This window comes from Bufo gargarizans, chromosome 4, assembly GCF_014858855.1.
Source record: "Bufo gargarizans isolate SCDJY-AF-19 chromosome 4, ASM1485885v1, whole genome shotgun sequence".
Taxonomy (NCBI): domain Eukaryota; kingdom Metazoa; phylum Chordata; class Amphibia; order Anura; family Bufonidae; genus Bufo; species Bufo gargarizans.
Genome location: NC_058083.1, coordinates 124,538,398 through 124,556,147, shown reverse-complemented (window position 1 = coordinate 124,556,147; position 17,750 = coordinate 124,538,398). Strand labels below are relative to the sequence as shown.

General features: G+C 42.4%; 1 protein-coding gene across 1 annotated transcript in view; it reads right to left on the bottom strand.

Annotated features, from left to right (window-relative positions):
• The window catches only part of LOC122934275 (ceruloplasmin), a 74,251-nt gene extending 58,368 nt beyond the window's left edge, over window positions 1-15,883 (bottom strand). Inside the window, exons 1-4 of the mRNA XM_044289621.1 lie at window positions 15,658-15,883; window positions 10,542-10,786; window positions 1,176-1,388; window positions 835-1,005 (exon numbers count right to left, since the gene is read on the bottom strand). Coding sequence (XP_044145556.1) covers window positions 835-1,005; window positions 1,176-1,388; window positions 10,542-10,786; window positions 15,658-15,827 — 799 coding nt within the window. The 5' untranslated portion in view covers window positions 15,828-15,883. The remainder of the gene's footprint in view (window positions 1-834; window positions 1,006-1,175; window positions 1,389-10,541; window positions 10,787-15,657) is intronic.
• Window positions 15,884-17,750: the final 1,867 nt, after the last annotated feature.

The following is a 17,750-nucleotide window of genomic DNA, read 5'->3' as shown; positions in this document are numbered from 1 at the left end:
CCTTCATCTGAGAGAACGTCTGAGGGAAACCCATCACTACTTTACTGTACTCCAACAAAAGAGAAAGGTCTAGACCTATCTAGAAGGTCCAGAATCTGTGTGGTAAAGCACTGGAGTCAGTCACTTTTTGCTGTTTAATGATGATAAAGACTTTACTGCAGTGAGAGGGACATTGCTAAGAACCCCTTCACACCTAAACATGGTCTGGCCTACTATATCTTAATCCTGTACTCCGCAGCTGGGAATTACAGTCAAGTTTGCAATAACCTTATTGCTAGTTTTACTGTAGATTCTGCTGAGAAAGAAACCTTGGAGAGATACAGGGAAGACGTTTTACAATCCCCATCCTGGCCTATATCCATGCATTGCTGTTTGGGAACATTTGCACTGTCAATTGTTTGGAACTGTGTTTTGATACTGTTGGATGTACTACAACTCCCATTTTGTCTTTAAGTAAAAAAAAAAAAAATGTTTATTTTCTACAATTGGCTGGTTACTGACTCCAGCAACATTTGGGGGCAAATGCACCTACACCTTCTGCCTTACACCCATACCGAACTCTTAACACCAAGGGAACCCCAACTACTTTCAGGCAGGAGCAACATCAGAGTTTGCCTGAGGGAAGAAAGGGTGCACCCTCCTATAACTTCCCAGCCCCAGGGAGCACTGGTGCCAGGATTGCCACTGTGAATAATTATTGAAGTCAGAGCCATTACAACTCCCATCCTCCGCTGCTCCCAGGCCGCAGTACCAGCAAAGAATTATAGCTTCTGTTATGAATGTGAACATAGCCTATGATTATCCAATGTCATACATAAAGTGTACTACACTTACAATGCATTTTATTGCTTTCTTGAAAGTCTTCATCTTCTTTATTAACAGAGCCAGGATCAGTGATGTAAGTATTGATATTTTCATCCAGATACCAACTAAGATTTTCATCTATTACAGAAAACATTAGGATGAACTCCTTCTGCTGTTTCTTCTCAGCTTCTTCAATTTTACCTGTAAATAGACAATTGGTATTATTACATATGTGATGGAGATTCTAGAAATTAGATTGAACAAAAACATGACCTTTTCCATGTCTAAATATGTAAGATACTGTAGCTACACAAGTGAGTCATTTATAACATAAGAAGGCAACTGCAGCTAGAACTAACTTCTTTGCTCACCTTGTTTGCAAATAATTAAGGGCCCAACAAGACCAGAATAGACATCTCTTGGACCATCAATATGAGAGTGATAAATCCTGGTCACACATTCTTCATTTCTTGCAGATGGACCTTGATCTTCAACAGCATCCCATGTGTAGGTATATGATTCACCGGGCTTTACAGCATCATCTTTTTTCTGTGCCTCAGGGGTATTATCTGGATATAATGCTCCTGCAGATGAAACAGTTACTAGTATAAACCTAGAATGTCATGTAATATAGGTGCAGTGGTGCAGCGACCTAGACTTTCTGCTGCCTGAGACGAAAACTGAAACACCCACCCCACTTCATGCCAATGTCATAACCTAACTACTTTGCCACAATGGAAGCACTCCTTCCCCATGGCCCTTCCGCTGCCCCCCACTTTCCTCTACCTGGTGCTGCCTGAGGCGATTGCCTCACCTGGCCTCATTGGTGGTGCACCCCTGTATAAGCATGTTTTACTTTAGTGTAAATGTGAAGGCTATTGGTGTATTATAAAAAAAAATACAATTAGCTCATGTGCAATTATTTTTTGTATTATTGTCTTGGGTGAGTATCATGTCGTATGATAAGTAGTAGTGGTCAGCCAGGTTCAAGTGGATGGGTGTTTGAAGCAAGAAGATGAAGCAATGTGGACAAATCTGCATCAACTGTGGGAAAGTATCATGCCGATCATAATCCCCTCCCCCATGCCCATTACTGAATCCTACCTTGTACTAATTTGACGACAGATCTTTTAAAACATCTGTTGTACCTAAACCACCTGCGCCCTTTTGCTCCTTCTAATCTATCAGTTGCGTTAAAGACCATACAGATCGCACAATGACACTCACTGCTCCATTGACTTCAAGCATACAGTCTTAGGTCTCATGCACAAAACCGTATGTATTTTGCGGGTTCGCAAAAATATGGATGCTGTCCGTGTGCATTCTGTATTTTGTGGAACGGAACAGCTTGCTCCTAATAACTTTTATAATAATATGCTAATTAACCTCTAGGAGCGGGGGGGCGTTGTTCCTGCTCCTAGAGGCTCAGTTTTCCCACCTTTGTCGCCTCCCTCCAAGCCTTGATTAACAGGGCCAGGCAGCGCTCGCATCTGTCTGCCAGCCCTGTGCTCTGGTGAAATCTTGCGCCGTTCAGCATTTGGCGCTGGCGCTGTGAGGGAAAGACGCTCGCAGGCTGCCAACTTCCTCACCGCGACTGCGACGAATACTGAACGGCACAAGATTTCACCAGAGCACAGGGCTGGCAGACAGATGCGAGCGCTGCCTGGCCCTATCAATAAGGACTTGGAGGGAGGCAACAAAGGTGGGAGAATGGAGCCTCTAGGAGCAGGAACAACGCCCCCCTGCTCCTAGAGGCTAATTAGCATATTCTAAAAGTAAGATTTCTGGCGTAACGGAGGTATAGATAAAAGTAGGAATAGGCTAGTTAGGTTTAGCTGACATTAGCACATTGCTAATGTCAGCTAGCTTAATAGGGATAAATCCGGTGACAGAATCCCTTTAAGTGACGTATTTCAGTACAAACAGAAAACTATATACACAGTTCACTTCTGCAGTTATATATGGTGAAAGCGTTTAGTGATGTATTTCATTACAAACAGAAAAATATATACGCAGTTCACTTCTGCAGTTATATGTGGTGAAAGCATTTAGTGGTGTATTTCAGTGCAAAAAGAATAATATATATGCACTTAACTGTTGCAGTTATTTGCGGTAAAAGCGTTTAGCGATGTATTTCAGTTCAAAGAAAAAAATATATACGCAATTCATTTCTGCAGTTATATGTGGTGAAAGAGTTTAGTGTCGTATTTCAGTACAAACAGAAAAATATATACGCAGTTCACTTCTACAGGTATATGTGGTGAAAGCATTCAGTGGCGTATTTCAGTACAAAAAGAATAATATATACGCACTTCACTGTTGCAGTTATTTGCAGTAAAAGCGTTTAGTGACGTATTTCAGTACAAACAGAAAAATATATATGCAGTTCATTTCTGCAGTTATATGTGGTGAAAGAGTTTAGTGGCGTATTTTAGTACAAACAGAAAAATATATACACAGTTTACTTCTGCAGCTATATGTGATGAAAGCGTTTAGTGGCCTATTTCACTACAAACAGAAAAATATATACACAGTTTACTTCAGCAGTTATATTTGGTGAAAGCGTTTAGTGGCGTATTTCAGTACAAAAAGAATAATATATACACACTTCACTGTTGCAGTTATTTGCGGTAAAAGCGTTTAGTGACGTATTTCAGTACAAACAGAAAAATATATTCACAGTACACTTCTGCAGTTATTTGTGGTGAAATCGCTTAGTGGCCTATTTCATTACAAAAATAAAAATATATTCTGGGTTCCCCCAGAAGTATCTGGCTCGATGAGCAGCCAATACCGCACTTGCATCAATCTTGACAGGATTCGTCTCCAGGTGGAGAGAAATAGTTTTTTGGAATGCTTTCTCCATCACAACCACATTCTCGACTAACCAGAAGACTGGCCGATTCTCTTCTGTCTTAGGCAACACTTTATTGAGTAATCATGGAAAGTAAAAAAACTGTTGTCCACTGCCCCAGTAAAGGCCTTTCCGGTGCGGGTTAGCCACAGATAATTCATTACAAGGACTGCCGCCAATTATCAGATCGAATTGTCCCCATTCTTCAATCTGTTTCCTGGTTATATTCTGTATGCCACCCACTTATACAATCTGCCCTGGATGGCGTATCCGTCCTATCGTGATGGCGTCTTCACACACCTCTGATGCCATATATTTTTCAACGTTGATTCTAAGCTTTTTCCATGATGACTGGGAACTCTTGATGTTTTCCCTAACGAAGACACCAGGGGCTGGTAGTTATGGTTTGAATCTTGATAAACTTCATGACTCTTCTGGGCTCCAAGCTACTAGAGGCCTGTTCATGCCAGGAAGGTTTTCCCAGAAGTATCCGGCTCGATGAGCAGCTGATACCGCACTTGCATCAATCTTGACAGGATTCGTCTCCAGGTGGAGAGAATTTTTTTTATGGAATGCTTTCTCCAGCGCAACCGCGTCATTGAATAACCAGAAGACTAGCTGATTCTTTCCTGTCTTAGGCAACACTTAATTTTTGAAAATTACATTTATTAAATGTTTAATATTAAATTGAACCAAAACTTGATTAAAATTATTCGAAACTAAACTTAAATTCATCAATATATTATCCCAATCTTCGATGGAAATTCCCGGACAATTAATTTGCCAAGCCTTTTGTGCCGGAAAACGTGTATTATTAAATCGTGCAGAGCCGAAGTGGCCTCCTCATGCTGCTGCGACCTTCACACTTTGCCGTTGTGCAACTCTGTGGCCTCCTCATGCTGCTGACACCTCCACAATCTCTCGTTGTTGTGCTACTCTGTGGCCTCCTCATGCTGCTGACACCTCCACAATCTCTCATCGTTGTGCTACTCTGGCCTCCTCATGCTGCTGCAACCTCCACACTTTGTCGTCGTGCCATTCTGTGGACTCTTTATGCTGCTGCCACCTCCACAATTTCTCATCATCGTGCTACTCTGTGGCCTCCTCATGCTGCTGCCACCTCCACAATCTCTCGTCGTCGTGCTTCTCTGGCCTCCTCATGCTGCTGCAACCTCCACACTTTATCGTCGTGCCACTCTGTGGCCTCCTCATGCTGCTGCCACCTCCACAATTTCTCATCATCGTGCTACTCTGTGGCCTCCTCATGCTGTTGCCACCTCCACAATCTCTCGTCGTCATGCTACTCTGGCCTCCTCATGCTGCTGCCACCTCCAGACTTGTCATTGTGCCACTCTGTGTTCTCCTCATGCTGCTGCCATCTCCACACTCTGTCATTGTGCCACTCTGCGGTCTCCTGATGCTGCAGCCACCTCCACATTCTGTCATTGTGCCCCCCTGCGGCTTCCTGATGCTGCTGCCACCTCCAGACTCTGTCGATGTGCCACTCCTTGGTCTCTTCATGCTGCCGCCACCTCCAGACTCTGTCATTGTGCCACTCTGTGGCCTCCTGATGCTGCCGCCACCTCCAGACTCTGTCACTGTGCCACTCTCCGGCCTTCTGATGCTGCTGCCACCTCCAGACTATGTCACCTTGCCACTCTTTCGCCTCCTGATGCTGCCACCACCTCCACACTGTCATTGTGCCACTCTATGGACTCTTCCTACTGCTGCTGCCACCTCCACACTCTGTCATTGTGCCACTCTGTGACCTCCTTATGCTGCTGCTGCCGCCACCTCCACACTGTCATTGTGCCACTCTGTGGCCTCCTCATGCTGCTTCCACCTCACCACTGTTTCATAGGGCCACTCTGTGGACTTCTTATGCTGTTCCCACCCTCCCCACTTCATGACTGGGCTACTATTTTGCCTTTCAGCCTGGCTGACATCATCATTTATTTGACCCTTCTTCTGATCTGTCAGAAGGAAGGAAAAATGAGACGCACAACGTCTATGTAACAGCTGTAAGACCTGCATGACATGGTCCCTATTTTGCATCAGAATTGGCTTATGATTTGGTAGCCAAAAGCAGGAGTGTGTACAAAGCAAAGAAGACATGCAAATATTCCATTCACGCGTCATCTCTGTTTTGGATACACTCCTGTTTTTTTGGGCATTAGCAATACTGATGGATTACTGACCAAATGCTGACCGAGTAAAGGCGGATAATGAACAGACAGTATCCGTTTTTTTGTGGGTTATTGTTCTGACGAATCAGAGGAGGGGCAAAATAATCAGTGATGTCAACACAAACTTACTGCTGACACCCTCTCCATTCTTTCGGGGGCTCTACTTGTATAAGCGTTTAATAGAACAGGTTCTGTAGACATTTATGTGGAACTTGCTCACGACAGTGTAAAAGGAAGTGTGCAGTGATTCTAAGAGCGAATCCTGTCATCTGCATGTCATATGGACTCACAGTATTGTTTTACTACCACAGCAGACTCCCTATGCGTGTTACTGCAAGGCACAGTGTTCTACACCACTATAAAGGCTCTCTGCAGCCAGGAAATAGAAGTTTTTATTAACGTGATTTGCCCAAATATATTCGGACGCAACTGAATTTTTCCCAAAAGATTCGGCGAATCTGCGAATTGAAATTTTGAAAAATTAGCTCATTTCTACTTCGAGTCTGTCGGGGTTCTGAAAGGTTCTGTGCTGCAAAATAAGAAAATTAAGCTACAAATAAGCTACATCTTTTATCCTTTCCATTTACGTCATCTCACTCCCATCTGCAGGACTCTCATGCTACACCCATTCTGTGGACACCAAGCAGAATTTTGCAATAAAAACATAAAACTTTAATAAAAACTTAGGCTGATTTCACATGAGTGAGTTCAATGCGTTGAACTCACAGCGTGTGTCTGGAGAGCTCCTGTCCTGACCTACATAGCACTTACAGAATCGCATGCCATTATATTTATTTATGATGCTATGATGCAACAAGGGTGTTGCCATTGCACCTAGAGTCTTTGCTTTCTCTGCAACTGTCATGTCCTTCCCACTTTAATTGATAGGGCCAGGTGTGATGATGTTTTCCCTGCCTGGCACTGTCAATGAAAGTGCAGAGGGCGCAGCAATTACAGAGAGATCTGAGCCTTTAAAAGTAATGGCAATGCCCCTGTTACCCTAGAGGATCATTTGCATTTATTAAAACTATTTTTCTCAGCAATGTGGGCACATATGAACATGGGACCAACACAGATGTATTCAGCTGCCAAGCGAACATGCAACAGGTCATCTGGTTTCATAGGTACAAATCTGCTGACAGATGCCCTTTAAGTATTTACATTTGTGAAATAATTCCATACTTTATATACTGGTTTATTTAAATGCCAGGTGGCTGACGGATTCATAAAGCTTTATTTATATTCACTTTACCAATGCAAGGGGTTGGTCGTTTGGACAAAGGCAGTGCCTATTGTGTCAATGCTTCCATTGATTTGCATACTAATGTCTTAAAGGGAATGTGTCTTTAGAAAATTACCTATTGATTCAAGTTTAAATTTTTTAAACTTTTGGTGATTTTATTTGTACATTTCCATCAATGTTATATATTTCCATCAATCATTATATAAAAATAAAAAAAATCTTGCAATTTTCACACTGGACACTAAGCCTAAAAATATTATTTAAAAAATAAATAAAAACATTTAAAAAATATGTTAAGGCTTCCTGTTATGTGGATATCACTTTTTTAAGCTTGCATCTCATTATCACAAGCAGGATCAGAAGGGCTATTCTTGCTGAGATTAGAATAAGGCCTCATGCACACGTTGTTTTTTCTGCAAATTGTGCGTCCACTAAAAAAAACTGATGCGGCATCTGTTTTTTGGGGAGGATCCGTTTTTTTCCACAGATCCCTTGTAATAAATGCCTATCCTTGTCTGCAAATGTGAAAAAAGTAGGACATGTACAATTTTTTTTGCTGAAGGGAAACACGGACAACAGACGCGGAACTCAAACGGATAAACTATCAGCATGTTTTTGCTGACCTACTGAAATGAATGGGTCCCCATCCTATCCGCAAAAAAAACGGAACGGAGGCCGAGAAAAACTGTCGTGTGCATGAGGCCTAACCCAGAGTAAAATCCAGCCCAGGGTGGTGGAGTTATGGAAACAGCGTAGCTTGCAGTGCTATGCGTTGTTTTTCTAAGGCTACTTTCACACTAGCGTTAATATTTTCCGGTATTGAGATCTGTCATAGGGTCTCAATACACTTCCGTTTTGTCCCCATTCATTGTCAATGGGGACAAAACATAACTGAACAGAACAGAATGCTCCAAAATGCATTCCGTTCCGTTCTCATACCAGAGAGCAAACCGCAGCATTCTGCGGTTAGCTTTTCATCCTGGCATGCGGAGCAAGACGGATCCGTCATGACCCACAATGCATGGTTGCATTATCAGTAACGGAAGTGTTTTTGCTGAACTATGCCAGATCCAGCCAGAGCGCTAGTGTGAAAGAAGCCTTAGTGCCCGTCCACTGCTATGGGAGTTACAATAACAGCAGAGTGCTGGCTACTTGGCTGTTTATGTAAGTTTGGTCAGTCCCGGCCATTGGTTATTGTGGGCTATTTCCAATTCCATGAAAGGACAAGCTAGGATAACATCTCTGGTAGGATAACACAGGATCAATCAGTCACATTATTTGCTCCTTCCCTGCACAATGACCTCTGAATAGGTCACAGAGCATGCCTAGAAAATGCTCACATAGAGGTCGTGGTAAAAGGGTACTTGTTTTAAGTTATCCCCTCTTCACAAGATAGGGAATAACTATTAGATAGGTGGGGGTCCTACGGCTGGGACCCTTACAGATCATGACAACGGGGCCCCGTACTCCCTGCAGCCCCTCGAGTGGCCGGTCAGGCATACGTGTAGCCGCTCCATTCATTTCTATGGTAATTACAGTGATAGCCGAGCGCTGTACTCACCCATCTCTAGAGCTCCAATAGAAATGAATGGAGCAACTACGTGCATGTGCGACCAGGCGCACTGTTCATTTCAGGAGGGTTGCATGGGGTACAGGACCCCAATACCGTCTAAAGTCAGGCATCTCATAGCTACATAGTTAGTACAGATTAAAATAGACATCTGTCCATCAAGTTCAACCAAGTCCTTTAATCTTTGACTTGTTTATTGCTTCCCTAATAGTATAGCGATGTGATATTAGTTGCCGCTATATAAAATTATTCTTTTTCTGTCCCTTATTGACTATTGATTACTTTACCTTTTCTCATTATACAATAAGCTTTTTCCACTCTGCTTTTATTAAAGGGGTTAACCAAGGAAATATTTTTAAGCTTTAACCTAGCCCTGCATGCTGCAATAAGAAACTTTCAAAAAGCTTTCTTTTTAAAATCCACTGCCCTTTTCCTGTGTCCTCCACCCCGCTAACTCCTACATCACATGGCATATATTTCTCACATGATCCTCCCCCACTGCAGGTGCTTATGTGGGAATTTCTTTTCACTTATGCCTAATTCTAACACACTTGTCTTGTAGGGCTTTGGGTAAAGTGGGTGGGGTTTGATGTAGCATACGGGTGTAGTGGGTGGGGCTACAGCCCAGTGATGTGCAGTAGAGAGCAGTAATAGAAAGGAGGAGAAGAGGTGTAGTGGGAGGAGGGAAACAGAGCTGGAGGGCAGGCAAACTTGTTTCAGTTGAAATGTCTTCAGCTGAAACACACCGACAGACCGGAAGTAGCTGAAGAAATGCAGAGCAGAGTGGCTGGTGGCCAAGGGGAATAAAGTATTGTAAGACAGCATGATAGTCAGGAAAATAGCTTTATTATGTCACTTCTACGAAGAAATGGCAGTTAATAGTTTTGTTGGATTCCCAGATAACCCCTTTTAAGGTTGGACAATCCCTTTAAGTTCTCCAGTATTCTTGAAACAACTTAAAGGGTTTCTACCACTTGCTTCTGACACATTTGGTTTTCAGACACTAGCGATCCGCTAGTGTCTGATGTACCATACAAGCTAATTATTATATTAATCCGTTCGGCCGTTTGGTTAAAAAAAGGACTTTTATATTTATGCAAATGAGCCTCTAGGTGCTATGCGGGCGTTTTTCCAGCACCTAGAGGCTCCGTCTACCTTGCTAAACTGCCGCCCAGCTCCTCGCTCCAGCACGCCCATCTTCAACTCAAATCGATCCTCCCCCTGCTTCTGCCTTCCGAAATCTTGCGCCTGCGCCGTTCGTCGCGGCATTCGGAGGCATTCGGCGCAGGCGCAGTCAATGTCTCACCTCTCCCTGCTCAGACATTTCCACTGCGCCTGCGCCGATGACGTCATCGGCGCAGGCGCAGTGGAAATGTCTGAGCAGGGAGCGGTGAGACATTGACTGCGCCTGCGCCGAATGCCGCGAGGAACGGCGCAGGCGCAAGATTTTGGAAGGCAGAAGCAGGGGGAGGATCGATTTGAGTTGAAGATGGGCGTGCTGGAGCGAGGAGCTGGGCGGCAGTTTAGCAAGGTAGACGGAGCCTCTAGGTGCTGGAAAAATGCCCGCATAGCACCTAGAGGCTCATTTGCATAAATATAAAAGTCCTTTTTTTAACCAAACGGCTGAACGGATTAATATAATAATTAGCTTGTATGGTACATCAGACACTAGCGGATCGCTAGTGTCTGAAAACCAAATGTGTCAGAAGCAAGTGGTAGAAACCCTTTAACACCTTATAAAATTTTGCCTGATAGCATTTTAAAGGCAAAGGATGATCAACTCAAATATAGATTTTTTTTTTATTCTTGTACTGTTTACTGTTTTTCGTAGTCATTTTTGTGTGTAAAGAGTATTGTCACTGCATTGCTTTCACAGTATACTACCTTCATTTTCCTTTGTGTATTGCACTCCATGTGGATGCATGGTGTAAGACCTGGATGCAAAATTTTTCAGATGAATAGTAATGTTGTCACCAACTTCAGCCGTTATAATTGGTCCCACAAATCCCAGCCAGTCTGGTTTCTTGATTTCTTCTGTGTATAAGTCATTTGTGTATTGCAAGTAGACAGCTTTTTTGTAGACTCTTCCTATTCTATTGGCGCCAGATTGTAAAAAGGTGCTGGCATGACTGAATAGAAAGAAAAGCACAATTTACAATCAGATTTACTTAAAGGCTATATACACCTTCGTGGGCAATATTTACATTTTACTCATTTTGGGCTAAAAATCTTTTTTCCATTGGTCTTTATTAAAAATATTGAGCCATTTTGTCAGGTTAACTGTTTGTCTAGCTGTGTGAATCATACTTTTTACTTCCACTTTGTGCCGGTCATCTTACCTTATCTCTAAATTACTAAAAAGGTCATAAACACATATTTAAGCCACATTCTTATCAGTAAGATAAGAATTCAGTTATGGTGAGTGTTTATAAGATTAACTAGTGGTTCACAATAGCATTTACGTACTAGCTCAAATATATCTTTTTACTGCCTAAATAAAGTACGTTAAAATTATTTTTATTAAATTATATATTAAGATATCTGCAACACATTAGGCTTGGTAGGGTGAACAGGGATATCACAGACTGATGATGCTGATCCCTATAATCATCACTACCACTAGAGCTCCAAAATATAAGGAGTCAATAATATATGGCGTGTTCCTTAATTTATCTGGGGTATAATGGTAGCTTCCATACATAGGCACCTGATTGAAACAGTGGGTGAATGTGACAGGTCTCTAGTGTGAGAGACTCTGCACACCACACAGTGTCAGGTAGCACTACTGGGATAGCCCAAACCCCACTCGATAATAGTATAGGAACAGGCCGTAGGCTTCTGCAGTCAGCAAATCAATCTGTAGTTGTAGCCACAGAAAATGATTGCTCGACGCGTTTCTCTTGTCCAACCTGTTGGTTGGTTCATCAGGAGCAAATAAATGAAGCCTCTGTTATCACCGCATGTCACCCTCTCACACCGGGTGCATTACAGAGTAACAAGAGGTCTCAGAGATCATTTGACTAAATGAAGAACTATATGCAGTTGGTATAATGCATACAGTCCTCTATTACACATCAAGCTCACTGCCACCGTTTTAATATCATTCCCCTTACACTGGGGATAACGGTTGTTAATGAACTGGGTGTTTTAACAGAATGTGCTGAACGCCACTGATGACGTGCGTGCAGCAAAGAGCCTTCGGCCACATTGCCGAAGGCTCTTTGCTGCACGCACGTCATCAGTGGCGTTCAGCACATTCTGTTAAAACACCCAGTTCATTAACAACCGTTATCCCCAGTGTAAGGGGAATGATATTAAAACGGTGGCAGTGAGCTTGATGTGTAATAGAGGACTGTATGCATTATACCAACTGCATATAGTTCTTCATTTAGTCAAATGATCTCTGAGACCTCTTGTTACTCTGTAATGCACCCGGTGTGAGAGGGTGACATGCGGTGATAACAGAGGCTTCATTTATTTGCTCCTGATGAACCAACCAACAGGTTGGACAAGAGAAACGCGTCGAGCAATCATTTTCTGTGGCTACAACTACAGATTGATTTGCTGACTGCAGAAGCCTACGGCCTGTTCCTATACTATTATCGAGTGGGGTTTGGGCTATCCCAGTAGTGCTACCTGACACTGTGTGGTGTGCAGAGTCTCTCACACTAGAGACCTGTCACATTCACCCACTGTTTCAATCAGGTGCCTATGTATGGAAGCTACCATTATACCACAGATAAATTAAGGAACACGCCATATATTATTGACTCCTTATATTTTGGAGCTCTAGTGGTAGTGATGATTATAGGGATCAGCATCATCAGTCTGTGATATCCCTGTTCACCCTACCAAGCCTAATGTGTTGCAGATATCTTAATATATAATTTAATAAAAATAATTTTAACGTACTTTATTTGAGTGTTTATAAGGTCAGAGATCAGAGATAAGGAACCCGTCAGCTGAGCTGCCTGATGGAACAGAGTGAAAATTCAGATCCTGCTACTAGAGAAACTCAAGGCTGCACAAAGACAGGGCTTAAACATTTTTAATAAAGCTGAAAAAAGGATTTCTAGCACAAAATGAATACAATGCAAAACATAAAAGAATTGCCCCTAGAGGTTGTACACCTCTGGGGGTAATTCTTGTATTTTTGTATTGTACTCATCTTGAGCTAGAAATCATGAATGATATTTTTTTATTCTAGAAATTGTTGATTGCCACTGACATGAAGCTCACAAAACAATGTTAAAAATGGTCCCATATACAATGTTAATGTATATTCTAACTAGTCTACCTTTGTACTGTATGTATGTGCAGAAGAGATTGGACCACTGCTGCATTTCTTGCATCAGTTATTCAATATGTTCTTCTCTATTGACTTTAATGTAAAAGGTAAAGCACATCATAGAAATTTTTTAAAATTTTGAGGTCATAGAAGAAAAGACACATGTTATACATGCCTTACTTACAGGTTGTACAATTTATATATAGAAATAATTAATATTTTAAGAAACTTACTTGGCAAATACATTGTATTACTTATATTTCAATGATCCTGAATTTCAGCCTTTATTATAGTCCGCAGCTGCATTCTGCTAGTTGCCACAGTAAGCAGTTGACAAGCCTGCCTTTAGGCTCATCTTTAGTAGTTTAGCGGAACTCTTATAATGCACTGGGACAGGTGAATGCTCCTCTGACCCCAATGACTCCCTCATATACAGGCATGCTCATTCATGTTTTTTCTATAGGGAAATCCTTTGCCATGCATCACTGGCAGTGCTTATATCATAAGAGAACAAAGGATTGAGCAAGTTCTGATCAATATTCTGGGGGACAGTCAGGCTCCCCAATACATATGTGAACGTATACTGACTTATATCTGCTATATAAAGCCAGTGTTATGTAGGTGGTCCATGCCCACTGCCGCTTCTCTCCTCTCAGTGGTCACAGCTGCCACATCTCCTACCCGCTCCAGCACTCCTGTTTGCTGGTTCCTCACACCCACCGGCCTTCCCCTTCTCCTAACCAGTGAGCCGGGTCACCTAAGTAGCACTGCCAGCTTCCCTCTTCTCCTCTCTCTCAGGCTCAAGTCTGTTTCTACTCTGCCAATAAGGTGTCTGGTCTCTCTGGCTCTTAAAGGGTAAGCGAGCACCCTAATCTTCTTTAGTTAATAGTTAGCCACCTTGAAGTCCTTAATGCACCTTTCCCTGTGGGAAGGTACATAAGCAATAGGTTCTAGTTTGCTAGTGCCCTGCAAAGATGTGCTGTTTCTACATTCATCTACCCGTGTATGAACTTCTGCCTATTTCCCAGATTTCTCCCTTCGCTGCCTGATGTGACCTCTGCCTGATCTCTGTTCTGACACTGTGCTGCCCCCACCCGACCTTGGAATATTTATTGGATTGCACAAACTCTCTCTGCCCTGACCTCAGCCTGTCCCTGACTTCAGTTTTGTCTGATCCCTCAGTGCACCGCACCAGTGTCTCTTGACACCCGTGGGTCAGCGGTTACTTCAACAGAGACCACTCCAAGAGGTAGAAGCCTGGTGGTTGCCCTGCAGCAAAGTTCAGATCCCTCTATATGGGTTAAAAGGTGAAAAACAGGGAACCACTTAGATAATTCTCTTCTTTTGTAAAAGACAAGTTTTTTTCTACATATTATAGTATAGTGCCCGGTGTAAACTCTACACTTACAGAGCCCAGTAGAGCATGATATGATCCAACAACACAGACCTCAATATGACTCTATAGGAAGTTAGAGACATACAGAGGTGCATTATAAGCCTCATGGACATCTAAACAAAACTGTAATATGGCAATGTGCATGAGCCTTGACCCTACAGCTAAAAACCTTATCATGCCCTACTGATATAGCTGCATGGTTTATTACAAGAGAGAGCTGTCATTCACTGTAAATCTGTAATAAGTCCTGCACCTGCAATGGGCGGCCTCCCCCCAGGGCCCTCTATGTAATGTGTCCCAGGTGGAGGAATTGTCAAGTGGTATAGTGCAGCCCAAAATGTCTCTTTATGGGTGTAACAGTGCTTCTACCTGGATACGTCTGGACCCCAGGCTTTGCCTCTGAAGCAATAAATAGGGGGAATAATTGAGGGATAAAAGAATAACTTGAGTCCACATGTTGAGATGAAGTTCAATGGCAGCTTTACTTTGCATAAACTTTCTTCAAAACGATTTACAGGCTTTGTATTGGTTCCAGCGGGCTTTAGCATGAAACTGGCAGGCAAACTCCACTCTGCTATATCTGTTTCTCTCTGACTCTGCTGTACTGAGTACTCAGCTTCTTCTGTATGCTGCACTTCATTTTGTAGTCTGACTATGTTATGCCAGGGAACTTTCCTCCTGGCTCCTGAGGCTTTAAGCTTTGGGCTCCATGGCCAGCAGAGCTTAAGGTGCTCTGGCTGGCGTGGGCATGTCCAGCAGAGACGTGCCCCTGCACACCTTTCCCCTGGCAGGGGGTAAACTGGACTGACTAGAACTTCTGCCCCGCCCTTCCTGCAGGAAGTAGGACTCGCTCACCTCTGTCCAGAGGGTGGGGTTAGAATGGAATGGAAGGTTCCATTCTATCTAACTGTAGCTCTGCCATATTTGCTGCCACGTGCTGGTGAACCAGGCACATTACATGAACCGTTACATAACATTAGAAATGCACAGTGTGGAGGACCTGGAATAAATGCATAAGATGACATGAGGTTAGATCAATAAAGATAGTAGCAAGGTGCAGAAGTAGTAACACCACTCTGGGGTGTTACACACCTATGTCAGTAAACCATAATCATGACTGGACTTCATTGCCTGATTGTAAATAAGAATGTGTCTACTCAGGGGCAGCAAGCAGAGATCTTGGGATTTGCTAGAAATAGCATAGAAGGATGTTGTATGCCTTTTTATTAAGCAATAATTAAGAGTAATTAAAAACCAGAAAATACTTTTAAATTCTCTGCCGTCCTGCATACAAATGTCTAATAATAGTTACTTACTCATCATCAGCAATTGATTTTCCAGAAATGATATTCATCCCACTGGGGGCATAATCCCAGTTTACTTCTCTGATTGCAATGTAGTATGTTCTCTCTTTCCCTTCCACACATGTCCAGTCCAAGATGGTGAGCAGGAATATTACTAAGACCTTCATGATCCTGGGACTCATTAAAAGAAGTGGCCAGGCTTGGTGACAAGCAGAGTGTCCCTGTGCTTGGAGTCTATGGGCAGTTTTTATTGCAAGAATTTCACAACCAAGTTCTGTTGACAAAAGTAAATAGACATTCCAGTAAAATCAGATTGCACAAATCGTGCATTGTCCTCAGTGATATAGTGCCTGTATCTATGATGCAAACCATCAGAGTGTATTCAGCCGGTAAAACAAGATTATGATGCAAAAAAATATTCTTGAACCACTTACCAATTGGGGAACTAAACAGGAGACACAAAGAGCAGTCTAAACTCCCTAAAACATAAAAACAAAACATCCACTCCTGTAGCAATCAACCCTATTCTGGAGGTGAAACATTTCCAGTACTCACAATCACCGCAGATCACACTATGTAAAAAAAGGGTTAATGCAAGTCCACAAAACTTCTTATCTTGTTGCTAATCAAGCAGCAACCTTTGACATACAGCTTTTTCTGATGGCACACAACATGTAGATCTTTTCAATACCCCCCCCCCCCCACACACACACGCTCTCTTTTAGCCACAAATTACCAAGGTGTAAAAAGCAGGGAATATTAGTGCAGACTACCTTCCAAAGGACGTGTAAAAGCGATTTATTATACTCATGTATAGTATAAAATATTTTGGCCGATCATGTATTGCCACATGTCCCGGAGGAGCTGAATGGAGGACAGGAGTAGTAGTGGCTCTGACTGCAATAATTATTCACAGTGGCAATTCTCACATCGATGCTTCCTAGGGCCAGGCAGTGACAGGAGGCTACACCCTTTCTTCCCTCGGGGCACACCCTAATGTTGAGGCTCTTGCCTGATGTTAGTTGGGGTGCCCTTGGTGTTATGAGTTTGGTACAGGTGCAAGCCTGGAGATGTAGGTGCTGTGCCTGGCGAATGGAGCTGGAGTCAGTAAGTAGGCCAATGGCAGAAAGTAAATAAGTCTCTGTCTATTAAAACAAAGAATGTGAGTTGTAGTACATCCAATGGTATTAACCACCTCAGCCCCCCTAGCTGAAACCCCCTTAATGACCAGGCCACTTTTTACACTTCGGCACTACACTACTTTCACCGTTTATTGCTCGGTCATGCAACTTACCACCCAAATGAATTTTACCTCCTTTTCTTCTCACTAATAGAGATTTCATTTGGTGGTATTTCATTGTTGCTGACATTTTTACTTTTTTTTTATATTAATAGAAAATGACCGAAATTTTTGCCAAAAAATTACATTTTTCACTTTCTGTTGTAACATTTTTCAAATAAAACTACATTTCTATATACATTTTTCTCTAAATTTATTGTTCTACAGGTCTTTGATAAAAAAAATGCAATAAGTGTATATTTATTGGTTTGGGTAAAAGTTATAGCGTTTACAAACTATGGTGCAAAAAAATTAATTTACGCACTTTGACTTTCTGAGCACCTGTCATGTTTCCTGAGGTTCTACAATGCCCAAACAGTAGAGACACCCCACAAATGACCCCATTTCGGAAAGTAGACACCCTAAGGTATTCGCTGATGGGCATAGCGAGTTCATGGAAGTTTTTATTTTTTGTCACAAGTTAGCGGAAATTGAATTTTTTTTTTTCTTACAAAGTCTCATATTCCACTAACTTGTGACAAAAAATAAAATTTTACATGAACTCGCCATACCCCTCACGGAATACCTTGGGGTGTCTTCTTTCCAAAATAGGGTCACATGTGGGGTATTTATACTGCCCTTGCATTTTAGGGGCCCCAAAGCATGAGAAGTAGTTTGGAATCCAAATACGTAAAAATGCCCTGTGAAATCCTAAAAGTATTCATTGGAATTTGGGCCCCTTTGCGCACCTAGGCTGCAATAAAGTGTCACTCATGTGGTATCGCCGTATTCAGGAGAAGTAGGGCAATGTGTTTTGGGGTGTATT